Below are 17,289 nucleotides of genomic sequence, written 5' to 3' on the forward strand. Positions count from 1 at the left end.
AAATGATCATACTTCTCAAAGCTATCTACAAATTTTATGTGATCTCTATCAAAATACCTATGACATTTTTTCACAGAACCAGAACAAATATTCCTAAAATTTATATGGAACCACAAAAGACCCGGAATTGCCACAGCAATCCTGAGGAAAAAGAACTAAGCTGGAGGCATAACCCTTTCACACTTAATACTACAAAGCTGCAGAGTGAAACAGTGTGGTAGTGGCCCACAAACATACATTTAGCTTAATGGAACAGAATAGAGAGCCCCAAAATAAAGTCACACACTTACAGTCAGTCTGTGACAAAGGAGGCAAGACTATACAATGGTGAAAAGAAAGTTTGTTCAGTGGTGTTGGGCAAGCTCGACAACCACGTGTAAATCAGCACTAAGTTCAAACACTCCCTTACACTGTACACAAAAATAAAGTCAGAGTGTCTTAAGGACTTAAAATACAGTACATGACATCATAAACTAGAAGAGAACATAGGCAATACATTCTCTGACATAAATCATAGCAATATTGTCTTATGTCAGTGTCCCGAGGCAAAATAAATTTAAAAAAAATAAGCAAATGTGACCTAATAAAATTTAAAAGGAAGCAATCTTTGGAAAAGAAATTTGGCAATTTGGCAAAGGAAACAACAAATCAAAAACAACCTACAGAATGGGAAAAGATATTCACAAATGATATGGTAAACAGGGGGTTAATATCCAAATTAGCAAACAGCTCATTCAACTCAATAACCCAAGTGAAATACAGGCAGAAGACCTAAATAGACATCTCTCCAAAGAAGACATACCAGTGGCCAACAGGCACATGAAAAGATGCTCTAATAATCACTAATTATTAGAGAGATGAAAATCAAAACCACAAAGAGGTATCACCTTCCATCTGTCAGAATGGCTATCATCAAAAAGTCTGCAAATGATAAAAGCTGGAAAGGGTATGGAGAAAAGGGAATCTTGACTGTTGATGGGAATGTAAATTGGTACAACCACTATAGAAAATGGTGTGGAATTTCCTTAAAAGCTAAAAGATCCATTGATCTCACTCCCGGGCATATATCCTGAAAAGGTTAAAACTCTAGTTCAAAAAGATTCATGCATCCCAGTGTTTATAACAGCACTCTATAAAATAGCCGAAACATGGAAACAACCTAAGTGCCCATCAACAGATAATTGGTTTAAGAAGTGATATAAGTATACATGGTAATACATATATGTGTGCTATATATGTGTTAGTACATATATGTGTGTTGATCAACATACAAAAGAATATTGCCATTTACAGTACCATGGATGGACCTAGAGAATATCATCCTAAGTGAAGTAAGTCAGAAAATATGTTTTTCGTTTTATTAGCTAATATAATCTTTCCATCCTTCCCCTCTACTCCACTGCGGAGGTTGATACCATGAGGCTGAATCAGAATTTAGCTCAGAATTTCTGCTTTGAAGTCTGGTACCTTTCTCTCTAGGACTTGCCCATCTTCAAAAACAGATGAGTCCCAAGAGTATCTGCAATGATGACAGAATTGTGTGTTTTTATTTGTGTTTTTTGTTTGTTTGCTACTATTTTCTTGTTATTGATCTTGGACTAGATTATTTGGGCCTGGACATTTTTTCTGAAAGAATTGTTATAGTTTGGCCTCAGTCATTGAAGTTGTTCAGTGGCTAAGTCATGTCTGACTGTTTTGTGGCCCTCATGGACTGCAGCCTGCCAGGCTCCTCTGTCCATGGGGTTCTCCAGCAAAAATAGTGAAGTGGGTTGCCATTTCTCTCTCCACAATCATCAAAGACTTGCTTATAATTTCTGCCCATCTGATTTTTAATATCATGTCCAGATAAAGCCTTCAGAATGAGCTGGCTATAAAACTTAAAATTGTGGCAAGTGGGAGCTACTCTTCATTGTGGTGTGCAGGCTTCTCAGTGTGCTATTTTGAGGCCAGAGCACAGGTTCTAGGGCATGCGGGCTTCAGTAGTCATGGCCCACAGGCTCAGTAGCTGCAGCAAGTGGGCTGTAGAGCACGGGCTCAGTATTTGTGACACACAGGTTTAGGTGCCTGGCAGTATGTGGAATCTTCCTGGACCAGGAATTGAACCTGTGTCCCCTGCATTGGCAGGCAGATTTTTATCCACTGTACCACCAGGGAAGTCTTCTATGTAAACCTTCCCATCCTTCCCTGTCCCCTATCTCTAAGCAATCACTCATCTTCTTTCTGTCACTGTAGACTAGTTTGCATTTTTTAGAGTTTTATGAAAATGAGATCATACAGTATGCTTTTTTTTTTTTTTGGCTTTCAGCAGAATTTTAAAATGTATTCATATTGTATGTATCAATAGTTTATTTCTCTTTATTGATGAGAAGTTTACATTGTATGAATATATTACAATATGTTGATGGTCGCTTGAGTTGTTTCTGGTTTGTAGTAGTTTTCTATTGGTGCATAACAAGCTACTACAATCTAAGCCACCCATTTGTTAGTTTTTAGTTATGTAGGGTGTAAGTCCCTACATAAGTAAGGCACACCGTGGTCAGATTGATCTGCTTACAGTATTATAAGGCTGAAATCAAGGTGTCAGCCAGGCTGCATTTCTTTCTGGTGGCACTGGGGAAAAAAATCCACATCCAAGCTCATTTTGGTTGTTGACTAAATTTAGCTTCTTCTGGTTGTAGAACCAAGGCCCCCTTTTTCTTGCTGGCTTCAGTTAGGGACTGCTCTCAGCTGCCATAGGCTTTCTGCATTCTTTGCCATGAGGCTACCTCTACCTTCTGACCAGGAGCAGGGAACTTTTTATACATGAATCCCCCTCATGCTTCAAATCCCTGACTTTACCAGGCTGACCTCTAGACCCAGATTCAAAGGGCTCAAGACTTTACCAGTCTGACCTCTAGACCCAGATTTAAAGGGCTCAAGTGATTAAGTCAGACCCACTCAGATCATCTTACTATCTTAAATTCAGCTAATTTGGGGCCTTAATAAATCTGTGCAATCATTTCAAAGTAGTACCCAGATTATTCCTTTTAAAATACCTGGGTGAAGGTAGGTGCATGTATACCAGGGGCCAGGAATCTTGGAAAGATCTTAGAATTCTAGGCAACACACAGGTTTTGCCTATTACAAATAAAGCTGCTATGAAAATTGTATGGATGTATATTTCCTTTTCTCTTGGGTAAATATATAGAAATAGAATGGCTGAGTCACATGGTAGGCATATGTTTAACTTTTCATGAAACTGTCAAACTATTTTCCAAAGTGATTGTGCCATTGTTCATTCCCATCAACAGAGTACAAGAGTTCTAATTTCTCCATATTCTTGCCAGACTTTGGTATGGTCAGTCTTTAATTTTAGCTGTCCTGTAATATATTTGTGAATCCCAATCCTTCAGTTTTAGATGCCAGATCTAAGTTAGTATATGCTTTGCTGAGATTTTCTTCCAGTCTGCAGATTGAATTTTCATTCTATTAGTAGTGTCTTTTGAAGAGTATGTGTTTTAAAATTTGATTTTTAGGACTTTCACGATGGTCCAGTGATTAAGAATCCACCTGCCAAAGCAGAGAACACAGGTTTGATCCCTGGTCTGGAAACTAAGATCCCACATACTGTGGGGCAACTAAACCCGTGAACCACAACTACTAAGCCTGTACTCTGCAACTACTGAGCACATGCATCGCAACTACTGAAGTTTGTGCTCCCTAGAGACCATGCTTCACAACAAGAGAAGCCACAGTAATGAGAAGCCTGCATACCACAACTAGAGAGTCACCTCTGGTTAATCACAACTAGAGAAAGCCTACACACATAAAAAAAAAAGAGCCCATGGGCCACAGCAAAGACCCACTGCAGCCAAAAGTAATAAATAATTTTTAAAAAGAAAATAAGATTTGATTTGTCAATCTGTTTTTTTTTTCCCCCCTTTATTTTCGGTTGTGCTGGGTCTTCACTGACGCACAGGCTTTGCTGCTTGGGCTTTTCTCTCATTGCGGCAAGTGGGAGTTACTCTAGTTGCAGGGTGTGGGTTTCTCAATGTCAAAACAGTAGTATGTCTTTCAACTCATGAGCAAGGTATGTGTCTCTATCTATTTAGATCATCCTTAATTCCTCTTAGCAATATTTTGTAGTTGCCTAGGCACAGGTTTTTCACATCTTTTATCAGATTTGTGCCTAAATATTTCATATTTTTAGTCTTCCCAGGTGGCTCAGTGGTCAAGAATCCACCTACCAATGCAGGAGATGCAGATTGGAGTCCTGGGTCAGGGAGATCCCCTGGAGAAGGAAATAGAAACCCACTCCAATATTCTTGCCTGGGCTATCCCATGGACAGAAGATCCTGGCAGGTTACAGTCCATGGGGTTACAACAGAGTCGGGCATAACTTTTCATATTAAGTTGTGAAACAGCTTTTCATACTTTTATGCTGTTACAAATGGTAATTTTTGAACATTTCAATGTCCAATTGTTTTTAATGGTATATAGAAAGACTTTTTTCTACTTTTTTAAAAAATTGTATTTTATTGTGGTAAGAATACTTAACATGACATTTATCCTCTCAAATTTTTAAGTGTGTAATACAGTACTATTTTCTATAAGCACAATGTTTTACAGCAGATCTCTAGAACTTATCCATCTTGCATAGTTAAGATTTTATGCCCATTGATTAGCAACTCACCATTGCCTTCCTTCCTCCAGCCCCTGGCAACCACCATTCTGTTCTTTGATTCTATGAGTAGGATTGTTTTATATACCTAATATATATAAGAGGAATCACATAGTATTTGTCTTAATATGATTAATTTATTTAACTTAGGCTAATGTCCTTCAGGTTCATCCATGTTGTGATATTTTGCAGGATTTCCTTCTTTTTAAAGGCCGAATAACATTCCATTGTGTGTGTGTGTGTGTGTATGCATATGCTTCATTTTCTTTATCTATTCATACATTGATAGACATTTAGGTTTTATCCAATTTTAGCTATTACTGAGCTTTAGAGTACTAATACCTCTTTGAGATCTTATTTTCATTTCTTCTTGATAAATACCCAAAAATGAGATTGTTGAATCATATGGTAATTCTGATTTTAATATTTTGAAGAATGTCCATTCTGTTTTCCATAGCAGCTGCACCATTTTGCATTTTAAGCAACTGTGCACAAGAACTCCCAATTTCTCTGCATCCTCTTTTATGTTGTTGTTGAAAATAACCATTCTAACAAGTGTGAGATTATATCTCATTGTGGTTTTGATTTGCAGATCCCTAATGGTTAGAAACGTTGAACATCTTTTCATATGCCTATTGGCCATTTCTGTGTTTTCTTTGGAGAAATGTCTGTTCAAGTCTTTAGCCCATTTTAAGGTGGGTTCTTAGTTCTTTTGCCACTGAGTGTTAGCTTTTATATTTTGGAAATTAACCTCTTATGGTTTGCAAATATTTTTTCCATTCTCTGTTGCCTTTTCACTCTGTTGTTTTCTTTGCTGTGCAGAACCTTTGTAGTTTGATACAGTACCATTTGTCAGTTTTTGCTTTTGTTATCTATGCTTTTGGTGTCATATTCATGAAATAATTGCCAAGGCTGATCCATGAAATATTTTTTTCTGTTTTCTTCTAGGAGTTTTACAGTTCCAGAAAACAGTTGATTTTTAAGTATTGTCCTTATATTCTGCAGTCTTATTAAACTCACTTAATTGTTTTACTGGTTTATATAAAATTGTCCAGGATTTTCTACGTATATGATAATGGTCCCTGTATGCCTTAGCCAATTCAAGCTGCTATGGCATAATACCACAATCTGGATGTATAAACAACAGAATTTTATTTCACACGGTTCTAGAAGCTGTAAATTTGAGATCAGGGTGCTTAAACGATCAAGTTTTGTGTCTAGTGAGAGCCCTCTTCTGGCTTCTTGCTGTGTCCTCAAATGGCGGAAGGGGCTAGGGAGCTCTGTGGGATCTTTTTCTTAAGAGCACTAATCCCTTCACAAGGCCTCCACTCTCATGACCCATGCAGATCTTGGAGATCTCACCACTTAAAACTATCACATTAGGCATTAGGATTTCAACATATGCATTTGAGCAGCACAAAAACATTCAGACCAAAACACTGAAAACACTTATTTTTTCCCTTCTTGATCTAGATGACTTTTTCCTTTTTCATGCCTGCTTGCACTGGCTAGAACCTTCATTGCAGTGTTCAATAGTAGTTGTAAGAGTGGACATCCTTTTACTGATTTTAGGAGGAAAGCATTCATTCTTTCACTATTAAGTCTGATTTTTAAAATAAATGACCTTTATCAGCTTGGGGTACCTGATAACGAGAGATACCCTTTTGCCTAGTTTCTGAAATCTTTTTTTTTAAATCAGGAATAAATCTCAAAAATTTTCATGTCTATTGACATAGATCCTTATTGATCACATGAATTTTCTTTTCTAATTTGTTAATATGGTAAGTTGCATTGATTTTTTAAATGTAACCCAACCCTATTTTCTTGGGATAGACTCCACTTCATCACCTTTTTAGTATAATGTTGAATTTAATTTGCTAAAATATTGTTTAGAATTTTCCTTGTTTATAGGTACATTTACATATATGTTCAGTTTGTGACTTCCTCTATTTCTCTTTCTCTCTGTCTGTCTTTCATTCCTAGTTTTTGTATAGCCTCATAGGATGAATCAAAACGAATTCTCTTCAAATTTTTGAAGCAGTTCTGAAGAATTAGTAGTGTTTTTTTCCCCTTCAGTGTTTGGTAGAATTTACCAGTGAAGCACCTGGACATGGAGCTTTCTTTGTAAGAATTTTAACTACAATTTCAGTTTCTTGAAAAGATATTTGTCTATCTATGTTATCTGTTTCTTCCTGATTGAACTTTGAAAACATATCTTTTAAGGAATTTTTTAAGTTGTTAAATTTATTAATATAAAATTATTCATAATATTGCCTTATTATTCTTTTAATAGCTATAGAATCTGTAGTAATGTCACCTCTCTTGTTTCTGATACTAATAATTTGTGTCTTTTTTCTTATTAGTCAGTCTAGCTAGTTTATCAATTATATAGATGTCAAAGAACCATCTTTTTGTTTCAGTGATTTTCTGTATTGTTTTTCTGTTTTCTATTTCATTGGTTTCCATTTGGCTTTTTAAAATTCTTTTCTTCTGTTTTCTTTGGGCTTAATTTACTTAGGTTTTAGGGGTGTTTCACATTTTCCCCTAATATTACAGTTTTTTAATATTGATTTGCCCCTACATATTGCTTTATTGGCATCTCACAAATCCTGATATGTTGCATTTCATTTTATTTGTGTTGAGTGTTCTGTAAATGTCAGCTAGATCAATGATGATACTTGGTTTCTAAAGTTTCCTTGGGATCATCTTCATCTCAGCCAAGCCTAAAGGAAGAAAGATTATGGAGAAAGGTACGTGGGAGGTTTTTATGACATCATTTGAATTCCATTGGTTAGAACTCAGTCACATGGCTTCACCTAATGGTATGGGAAGCTGGGACATGTAATCTAGTTTTTACATGGGAAGAAGAAAATACATTTGGACAAACAGCCAGAAATCTCTTTCTGTTTTCTGGAAGAGCTTGTATAAGATAAGAAATATTTGTATCATGGGTATACAGTAGAAATTATAGTTATTGGGGCCTGCTCTTTTCTTTGGGGGAAATTTTGTAACTGCTGATTCAGTTTAATGGATACATGTTCATTTAGGTTTTCTATTACTTCTTGAGTCATTTTTTGTAAGTCACTTTATAGGTATATATAATTTAGGGTAAGTTTTAGAATATACTAGCATAAATTTGTTGAAAGTATTTTATTTTAATCTCTGCTATAACTGTAATTATATTCTTTCTTCATTTTTGAAATTGTTTACTTGTGCCACCTTTTAAAAAAATTTAGTTACATTTCGTAATCTTATTAGTCTTTTCCTAAAATCTTAATTTTTTTCACTAATTTCTGTTCTTTTTTATTTCCTTCCTCTGCATTATTTAGGCTTACTTTTCTGGTCTTTTTCAACTGGTAATTTGAATGCTAAGTTCATTATTTTTCACCTTTTTTTCCTAACATAGCATTTAGGGCCATGTATTTTCCTGGAATTGGTCATCAGCTTTGTTGCTGCAAGCATTTATATTTAAGTTCAGTTCAGTCACTCAGTCGTGTCTGACTTTGCCACCCCATGGACTGCAGCATGCCAGGCTTCCCTGTCCATCATCAATCCCCGGAGCTTACTCAAACTCATGTCCATTGAGTTGGTGATGCCATCCAACCATCTCATTGTCTGTCATCCCCTTCTCCTCCTGCCTTCAATCTTTCCCAGCATCAGGGTCTTTTCCAGTGGGTCAGTTACTCACATCAGGTGGCCAAAGTATTGGAGCTTCAGCTTTAGCATCAGTCCTTCCAGTGAATATTCAGGACTGTTTTCCTTCAGGATTGACTGATTGGATCTCCTTGCAGTCCAAAGGCTCAAGAGTCTTCTCCAACACCACAATTCAAAAGCATCAATTCTTCGGCACCCAGCTTTCTTTATAGTCCAACTCTCACATCCATACACAACTACTGGAAAAACCATAGCTTTGACTAGACGGACCTTTGTTGGCAAAGTAATATCTCTGCTTTTTAATATGCTATCTAGGTTGGTCATAACTTTTCTTCCAAGGAGCAAGCATCTTTTAATTTCATGGCTGCAGTCACCATCTGCAGTGATTTTGGAGCCCAAGAAAATAAATTCTGTCAGTGTTTATGTTGTTTCCCCATCTATTTGCCATGAAGTGATGAGACCAGTATTTATATATAGTGCTTCATTACTGATTAGTATTATGTATTTCCAAATTTCCATTGATTTCTTCTTTAATACATAGTTATTACAGTGTGATTTAAAATTTTCCAAGTATGGGAACTTTTCTTAGAGTATGTGTTAGGTTACTAATTTAAAATTAATTGGGCTTAATTTCCTTATTTTAGTTTTTAAGGGTGTTTCACATTTTCCCCTACTATTACAGTTTTTCAGTATTGATTTTCCCCTACATATTGCTTTATTGGCATCCCACAAATCCTGATATGTTGTGTTTCATTTTATTTGGGTTTAGTGTTCTGTAAATGTCAATTAGATCAACGATGACACTTGGTTTTAAATTAGGTTACTAATTTAAAATTAATTGTCAGAGAGTGTGGTGTGTATAATGATTCTATAAAACTTGTTGAGTCTTGCTTTATGGTCTGGTATACACACACTGTTTGAGATATCTTCTTTACTATGTTAGTAATTCCTTGCAACATTATCTTGTTTATTCCTTATTCATATTCTCTGAGACAGATAATATGACTCCCGTTTTTCAAATAATAATGTTAAAATCCAATCAGCATAAATAACTCTTCTGAGTTCACAGATCTAGTCAGTTTCTATTCAGTCAGAGCAGCCAACAACTAAAAAATTGGTGTGATCAGCTTTTTATGCCAGGTGCATATGAGGCTTACTAATAATTTCATTATAAAATTTTAAACCTCAGGATGAAGATTCATTCTTACTTCAGTGACCTTTTATCCCTCACTTGGTGCCTCAAACAATATCTCACACATATGGGTTTTCAATAGGCATTTGTTGAATTGCAGTAAATCTCAGACTGAAATCTGAAACCCTAAAAGAGTATAATAAAGAGGTAATTTGTGAATACTCAAAAAATAAAATTGAACATTCAATTCTGGAATCACTGCAAAATATAATTTGAAAATACTCCTGGCACAAAGGTATAGTAATTCTGATTAAAGATATTAGACATAGATACAGATATGTTACATCTGCATCTAATGTCTGTATGTGTCTACATTCTTTATATATCTATGTATAGCCCTATTTACATATGTGAAAGGATACAGCTAGATCTTTCTCTGGAAGGATAGATGGACTGAGGAAGTTGAGGAAGAGGGACCTGTAAAGGCAATTAAATTATAAACAAAGAAAAGGGAAGAAAACCAAGTGAATTTAGGTTACTTATGCCCAGGTAAGAGAGTGAGAATGGTCAATAGTGACCTTTCAATTTTGTGTTCATGAAGTTATTAATGACCTTGGAAATAGAACTTGTGAAGTAGAAATTCTCATTTTAAGAGTTTTGGCTGAAAATGATTTTTTTTTTTTTTTAAAAAAAGAAAGGATCAATTGTAAGCTATAGCTTAATGTACATTGAGAGAGTTTTGTTTACCGTAAGATGAAAGAATCATACCCCAGTTTAAGATAATATCTGGAAATTTATCTCTTACTCATTCTGTAAGATTCAGCTCTGGTGTTCCCTTAGAAACTGTTCCAGCACTTGGTCAAACTGCCTCAGTTGTCTTCTTGTTGTTCAGTCGCTGAGTCGTGTCCGACTCTTTGCAGCCCCATGGACTGCAACATGCTGGGCTTTCCTGTCCTTCACCATCTCCCAGAGCGTGCTCAAACTCATGTCCCCTGAATTGGTGATACCATCCAACCATCTCGTCCTCTGTTGTCCCCTTCTCCTCCTGCCTTCAGTCTTTCACAGCATCAGGGCCTTTTCTAATGAGTGAACTCTTCATATCACGTGGCCAAAGCATTGGAGCTTCAGTTTCAATATCAGTCATCCCAATGAATATTCAAGGTTGATTTCCTTTAGGACTGACTGAACTCCTTGGAGTCTAAGGGATTCTGAAGAGTCTTCTCCAATACCACAATTTGAAAGCATCAGTTCTTTGGCACTCAGCCTTCTTTATGGTCTAACTCTCACATCCATACATGACTACTGGAAAAACCATAGCTCTGACTAGATGGGCCTTTGTCTGCAAAGTAATGTCTGTTTTTTAATATGCTGTCTAGGATGGTCATAGCTTTTCTTCCAGGGAGCAAGCATCTTTCAGTTTCACAGCTGCAGTCACCATCTACAGTAATTTTGGAGCCCAAGAAGATAAAGTCTGTCACTGTTTACAATGTTTCCCCATTGATTTACCATGAAGTGATGGGACCAAATGCCATGATCTTCATTTTTTGAATGTTGAGTTTTAAGCCAGCTTTTTCACTCTCCTTTTTCACCTTCCTCTTCACTTTCTGCCATAAGGGTGGTATCATTTGCATATGGAAGATTACTGATATTTCTCTTGGCAATCTTGATTCCAGCTTGTGCTTCCTCCAGCCTGGCATTTCACATGATATTGTGCTGTCAAGATGTTATTATCATAACAATTAGAATATTATAATGAATATTCTATTTAAATGTTGTACCCTTCAGATTTTAAAGTCTATGACCATGTGTTACTTATCTTTGAATCACCAACTCTTGTCAAGGACTTGGCAGTGGAAAGTTTTCAAAGCATGTTTCATTAGACTATGTAACTTTCAAAATTTTTTTCTCGTATCTTTTTATAGATCTTTCTGTATCTGTATTTTGTATTTATTTCTTCCACTATAATGCCTATAATACCTTTTAATTGCACTAATTCTTTTTCACATGTATGACCTTCCTACTAAACAACATACCTAAGGACTTCCCTGGTCATCCAGTGGTTGAGACTTCATGCTTCCACTTCAGGGTACATGGGTTCAGACCCTGGTCAGGAAACTAAGATCTTGCATGCCACTTGGAACAACCAAAATAAGAAAAAAAAAAATCCCACATACCCATATTACAATTTTTGTACTAGCATCTAGCACAGTGCCTATCATTTATTCATTGAATAGTCAATCATCTGTGAGTAACCAGCCATTATTCTAAACTCATAGAATACCAGTGAAAAAGACTTATCTTGACATTAGACAGTAAACTAATAAATAAAGAGCATTATTTATTTTATTAATTATTAAGATGAAGACATAAGGTGGTGTAATAAAGTGACTGTTGTATATGAAGAGTCATTAGATAGCATACTTAAGGACAGAGTCAAGAAGTAAAACTACAACCTTTATATATGGTGTTTCTTAAAACTATATATTGACTAAATCTTCAAAGCGAGAGGGGATTTTAAGAATAACAGAATCAAGACTTTTCATTTTACAGATTGTTTTACAGATAAACTGTGACTTGGAGGTATTAGAAAATATGTAATTTGTCTTTCTGTTGGTAAATTGATTTGGGTAACTTTTATATTCTTTATACCTCATTGGAATTCCTCTTGAGATGTAAATGGCTCACTGACACCAAGGACTAGAATGGTGTTTTACTAATTACAAAAATGATAAAAAGGAGGGTAGAGCTCTTCAGTAGGAGAAAGCTACTAAGTAGGTTATAAAACAGTGATAACAATAGAGAAAGTGCTACAAGGAGACTTGTACTATCCAAGCAAAGGAATCAAGAATCTCATATGAACATTAAAAATTTTGTTCCTGATTTTTCTAAGATATTCATGGTAGAAAATCTAAATGTACAGAAAAGTCTAGAGTAGAAAATTATAACTAAGCCCTTACCCCAGAAGTAGCCAGTATTAGCCAGTATTGATTATTTTCCTTATACAAGTATGTTTCTCCCTTTTTCCTCTCCTTTTTTTTTTTCTTCACAAAATTGAGGTCATTGTTTATATTTTTTACATTTGAGATAACCAGGAAAGTAAAAAGAAAGGCACAAAAAATAACAAACATTCATGTAATTTTCTACTAAATAAAAATTTTTTGATTATGTAAACTTCAAATCTTTAATCTTTTAAAGAAATCTACAGATAAATTCTTAAGTTTATATTCAATCCACAGTCCCAGATGCAATTAATATGATATATTTTAAAGTTTATATCACACTTTAAAAAAAAGTATATTTGACGTACATAAATGGAATCCATATGATTGTTACAATTGAATATAAATTTATGGAAATTGCCTTATTCACTGAACACTAGGTTTTCCAGTTCTGTTCATGCTGATACATATATACCTAATTTATTCATAAGTGTTAAGCTTGAATTTTCACTGAACACACCTATATAATCAGCGCCCAGTTCAAGAAACAGAACGTTAATTACTAGCATTCCTGAACTCCTTCTGATGTCTGTCTTTGCCTCTTTTGCTCAACATTATTTATGAAATTATCCACTTTGTTCTGCATAGTTGTAGTCTACTCTTTCCCATTGGTATGTATTTTATTTCCTTAAATCAATTAAACTTTTAAAATTTATCCATTAACTATTGATGGGCCTTTGCGTAGTTTCCAGTTTGTGTCTCTGTCAACATATAGACACAAAAGTGATGCTATCAACATTCTAGTATATAATTTTGTGAAAATATATATGTACTTCAGTTTGGTATGTGTCTGAGATTTGCTGCATCATAGGGTATGTATATGTTCAGCTTTAATAATAGTGACATAAACACTTTTTCAAAGCATTATATAAAATTACGCTCCCACCAACAGTGAATGAGAATTCAGGTTACTCTGCCTCCTTGACAACATTTGATATTTTCTCTCTTTTTCATTTTAGGCATCAAGTTGTCATATTAACTCACTGTGGTTTAATTTGCACTTCTGTGATTATTAGTGAAGTTTTCATATATTTATTGGTCATTTAGATATTCTCTTTTGTGATACACTTTAATATTTAGTATTCATACTTAACTGTTTTCTAATAAAATCTAAAGATACTCATTGTCTCTATTAGATAAGGAAGGACCTTAGCAATTTTTAAAATTACTATTGTTCCCTTGCTTATTGATTGTATGCCTTTTGAGCAAGTTACTTAACCTCATTTTTGCCTCATCTGTTTCCTTATCTCCAAAGTGGGGAAATAGAGATGTTGTGAGAATTAAATGAGTTAATATAAACACTTTGAGTAGTGCCAAATACTGTTATATATATTTGCTCTATAAGTAATATGTTGTTATTACTGTTGTTATTCATGAAAGGGAATATATCAGGGGGACAGAATAGAGTCCAGAAATAGACTAACACTAATATAGCTAATTGACTTTTTCAAGTGTACAACAGCAACTCTATGAAGAAAGAGTAGTCTTCAACAAATGGTGTTGAAACCACTGGATATGCATATGCAAAAAAAAAAAAAAAAGACCTTGACCCCTATTTCACACCTTATGCAAAAATTAATTCAAAATGAATCAGAAATTAAATGTAAAACATAAAACTGAAAATATTTTATAGGAAAACATAGAAGAAAAACTTTGTTACCTGGATTAGATACTGTGCTCTTAGAGAAGGACCCATAGCACAAGTCATAAAAAAAATTGATAAATTGGTTTCACTAAAATTTAAGTTTTGCTTTGTGAAAAACACTATTAAGAGAATTGAAAAGACAGTACACAGCTGGGAGAAGATATTTGCAAACCACACATCTGACCAATAACTTGTATCCAAAATACATAAAGAATTCTAAAAATCTGCCAAGATTTGAACAAAAACTTCACTGAAGAAGATATGAATGGCAAATAAGTATGTGGAAGGATGTTCAGCATAACTGACTAAGGAAATGCAAATTAAAACCATAGTAGGATACCATTGTGTATCTATTAGAATGGCTGAAATGAAACTGACAATACCAAGTGGTTGCAATGATACTGAGCATGTGAAATTGTTGTATAACGCGGTAGGAAAGCAGAGCAGAATGACCACTTTGGAAAGCAATCTCATAGTTTCTTATAAATTTGAATATATACTTGCTACTGAATTCAAAATTTATGTTCAGACAAGCACCTGTATGCAAGTATATAGTATGCCTTATTCCTAACAACCCTGAACTGGAAACAACCAGATGTCTCTCTGCTGGGGAATATACTGTGGCCCATCTATAAAATAGAATGTTCAGTTCAGTTCAGTTCAGTTCAGTCGCTCAGTCGTGTCCAACTCTTTGTGACCCCATGAATTGCAGCACGCCAGGCCTCCCTGTCTATCACCAACTCCCAGAGTTCACTAAAACTCATGTCCATCGAGTCGGTGATGCCATCCAGCCATCTCATCTTCTGTCATCCCCTTCTCCTCCTGCCCCCACTTCCTCCCAGCATCAGAGTCTTTTCCAATGAGTCAACTCTTCGCATGAGGTGGCCAAAGTACTGGAGTTTCAGCTTTAGCATCATTCCTTCCAAAGAACACCCTGATGGCAGAAAGTGAAGAGGAGCTAAAAAGCCTCTTGATGAAAGTGAAAGAGGAGAGTGAAAAATTTGGCTTAAAACTCAACATTCAGTAAACTAAGATCATGGCATCTGGTCCACTCACTTCATGGGAAATAGATGGGGAAACAGTGGAAACAATGTCAGACTTTATTTTGGGGGGCTCCAAAATCACTGCAGATGGTGATTGCAGTCATGAAATTAAAAGACGCTTACTCCTTGGAAGGAATGTTATGATCAACCTGGATAGCATATTATAAAGCAGAGACATTACTTTGCCAACAAAGGTCCGTCTAGTCAAGGCTATGGTTTTTCCAGTGGTCATGTATGGATGTGAGAAATGGACTGTGAAGAAAGCTGAGTGCTGAAGAATTGATGCTTTTGAACTGTGGTGTTGGAGAAGACTCTTGAGAGTCCCTTGGACTGCAAGGAGATCCAACCAGTCCATTCTAAAGGAGATCAGTCCTGGGTGTTCTTTGGAAGGAATGATGCTAAGATGGAACGTTAGTCAGAAATAAAAAGAAACTACTGATACATGCCACAACATGGATGAATCTCGAATGCAGGGGTGGTGGTTTAGATCCTAAGTCATATTCCACTCTTGAGACCCCATGCACTGTATGTAGCCCACTAAGCTCCTCTGTGCATAGTATTTTCTAGGCAAAAGCACTGGAGTGGGTTGTCATTTCCCTCTCCAGGGGATCTTCCCCACCCAGGAATCGAACACAGGTCTCCTGGATAGTAGGCAGATTTTTTACTGTCTAAGCCACATGGAGGAGAAGGCAATGGCAACCCACTCCAAGTGCTCTTGCATGGAAAATCCCATGGATGGAGGAACCTGGTAGGCTGTGGTCCATGGGGTCGCTGAGGGTCAGATATGACTGAGCGACTTCACTTTCACTTTTCACTTTCATGCATTGGAGAAGGAAATGGCAACCCACTCCAGTGTTCTTGCCTGGAGAATCCCAGGGATGGGGGAGCCTGGTGGGTGCCGTCTATGGGGTCGCACAGAGTCGGACACGACTGAAGTGACTTAGCAGCAGCAAGCTACATGGAAGCCCCTCGAGTACATTATGCTAAGTTTAAAAAGCTCGACTATTTCAGTTTATATGAAATTCTGGAAAAGGCAAAAGTATAACGATAGAGAATACTGCTGCTGCTGCTGCTGCATCGCTTCAGTTGTGTCCGACTCTGTGCGACCCCATAGACGGCAGCCCACCAGGCTCCTCCATCCATGGGACTCTCCAGGCAAGAACACTGGAGTGGGGTGCCATTTCCTTCTCCAATGCATTAAAGTGAAAAGTGAAAGTGAAGTGGCTCAGTCATATCCGACCCTCAGCGACCCCATGGACCACAGCCTACCAGGTTCCCCGATCCATGGGACTCTCCAGGCAAGACTGCTGGAGTTGGGTGCCATTGCCTTCTCCGATAACGATAGAGAATAAGGATGGAAAATAATCAGTAGTTGCCAGCAGTTTGTTCTTGACCTCTAAGAGGCTGTTCAAGGAAATATTTTCCGGTGAGAGAAGTTTTCGGTAACTGGGTTGTGATGGTGATTAAACACTTTTTATATTTGTCAAAACTTACAGAATTGCATGCACACAGTGAATTTTACTATGTGTAAATTGAAAAAAAAATTTTAGAAGAAACCTTCTTAAGCTGTATCTCTGAATATTGCTTCCCTTCTACTTCTTTATTTTCTCTTTGGGGACCCCTGTTAATTTTTTATTTTTTAATTAATTTATTTTTTATTGAAGGATAATTGCTTTACAGAATTTTGCTGTTTTATGTCATACCTCAACATGAATCAGTCATAGGTATACATATATCCCCTCCCTTTTGAAACTCCCTCCCATTTCCCTCCCCATCCAACCATTCTAGGTTGATACAGAGACCCTGTTTGAGTTTCTTGAGCCATACAGCAAATTCCCATTGGCTATCTATTTTACATATGGTAATGTAAGTTTCTATGTTACTTTTTCCAAGTTTTATGCTGTGTGTTCTTCATCTTTTCTGTCTCATAATTTATCATATTTTTCACTTTTTTAATGTAACTGGATGGACTCTCAGTATTACCTTTCATTTCATTAATTCTTTGTGTTTAAAGAAGAGTTTATTCCATCTTAAAATGTTTAATTTTATAAACTCCAGGATTCTTCCTTGGTCCTTTTTTGAGTTAGTCATTCACTCTGCCAGAGGATGACTTGGTCTAGTTATTGTCTTACTGATTTTCTTTGCTTCTTCTAGTT

General features: G+C 36.1%; 1 protein-coding gene across 4 annotated transcripts in view; it reads left to right on the forward strand.

Annotated features, from left to right (window-relative positions):
* The window catches only part of C1H1orf185 (chromosome 1 C1orf185 homolog), a 187,165-nt gene that overhangs the window by 122,269 nt on the left and 47,607 nt on the right, over positions 1 to 17,289 (forward strand). Inside the window, exon 1 of one of the 4 annotated variants that reach the window (XM_060408844.1) lies at positions 2,410 to 7,410. The exons of the other annotated variants lie outside the window; for them this stretch is intronic. Coding sequence (XP_060264827.1) covers positions 7,401 to 7,410 — 10 coding nt within the window. The 5' untranslated portion in view covers positions 2,410 to 7,400. Of the gene's footprint in view, positions 1 to 2,409; positions 7,411 to 17,289 lie in introns of those variants that run through there. 4 annotated transcript variants of the gene reach the window in all.

The sequence above is a fragment of the Ovis aries genome, chromosome 1 (assembly GCF_016772045.2).
Source record: "Ovis aries strain OAR_USU_Benz2616 breed Rambouillet chromosome 1, ARS-UI_Ramb_v3.0, whole genome shotgun sequence".
NCBI classification, from domain to species: domain Eukaryota; kingdom Metazoa; phylum Chordata; class Mammalia; order Artiodactyla; family Bovidae; genus Ovis; species Ovis aries.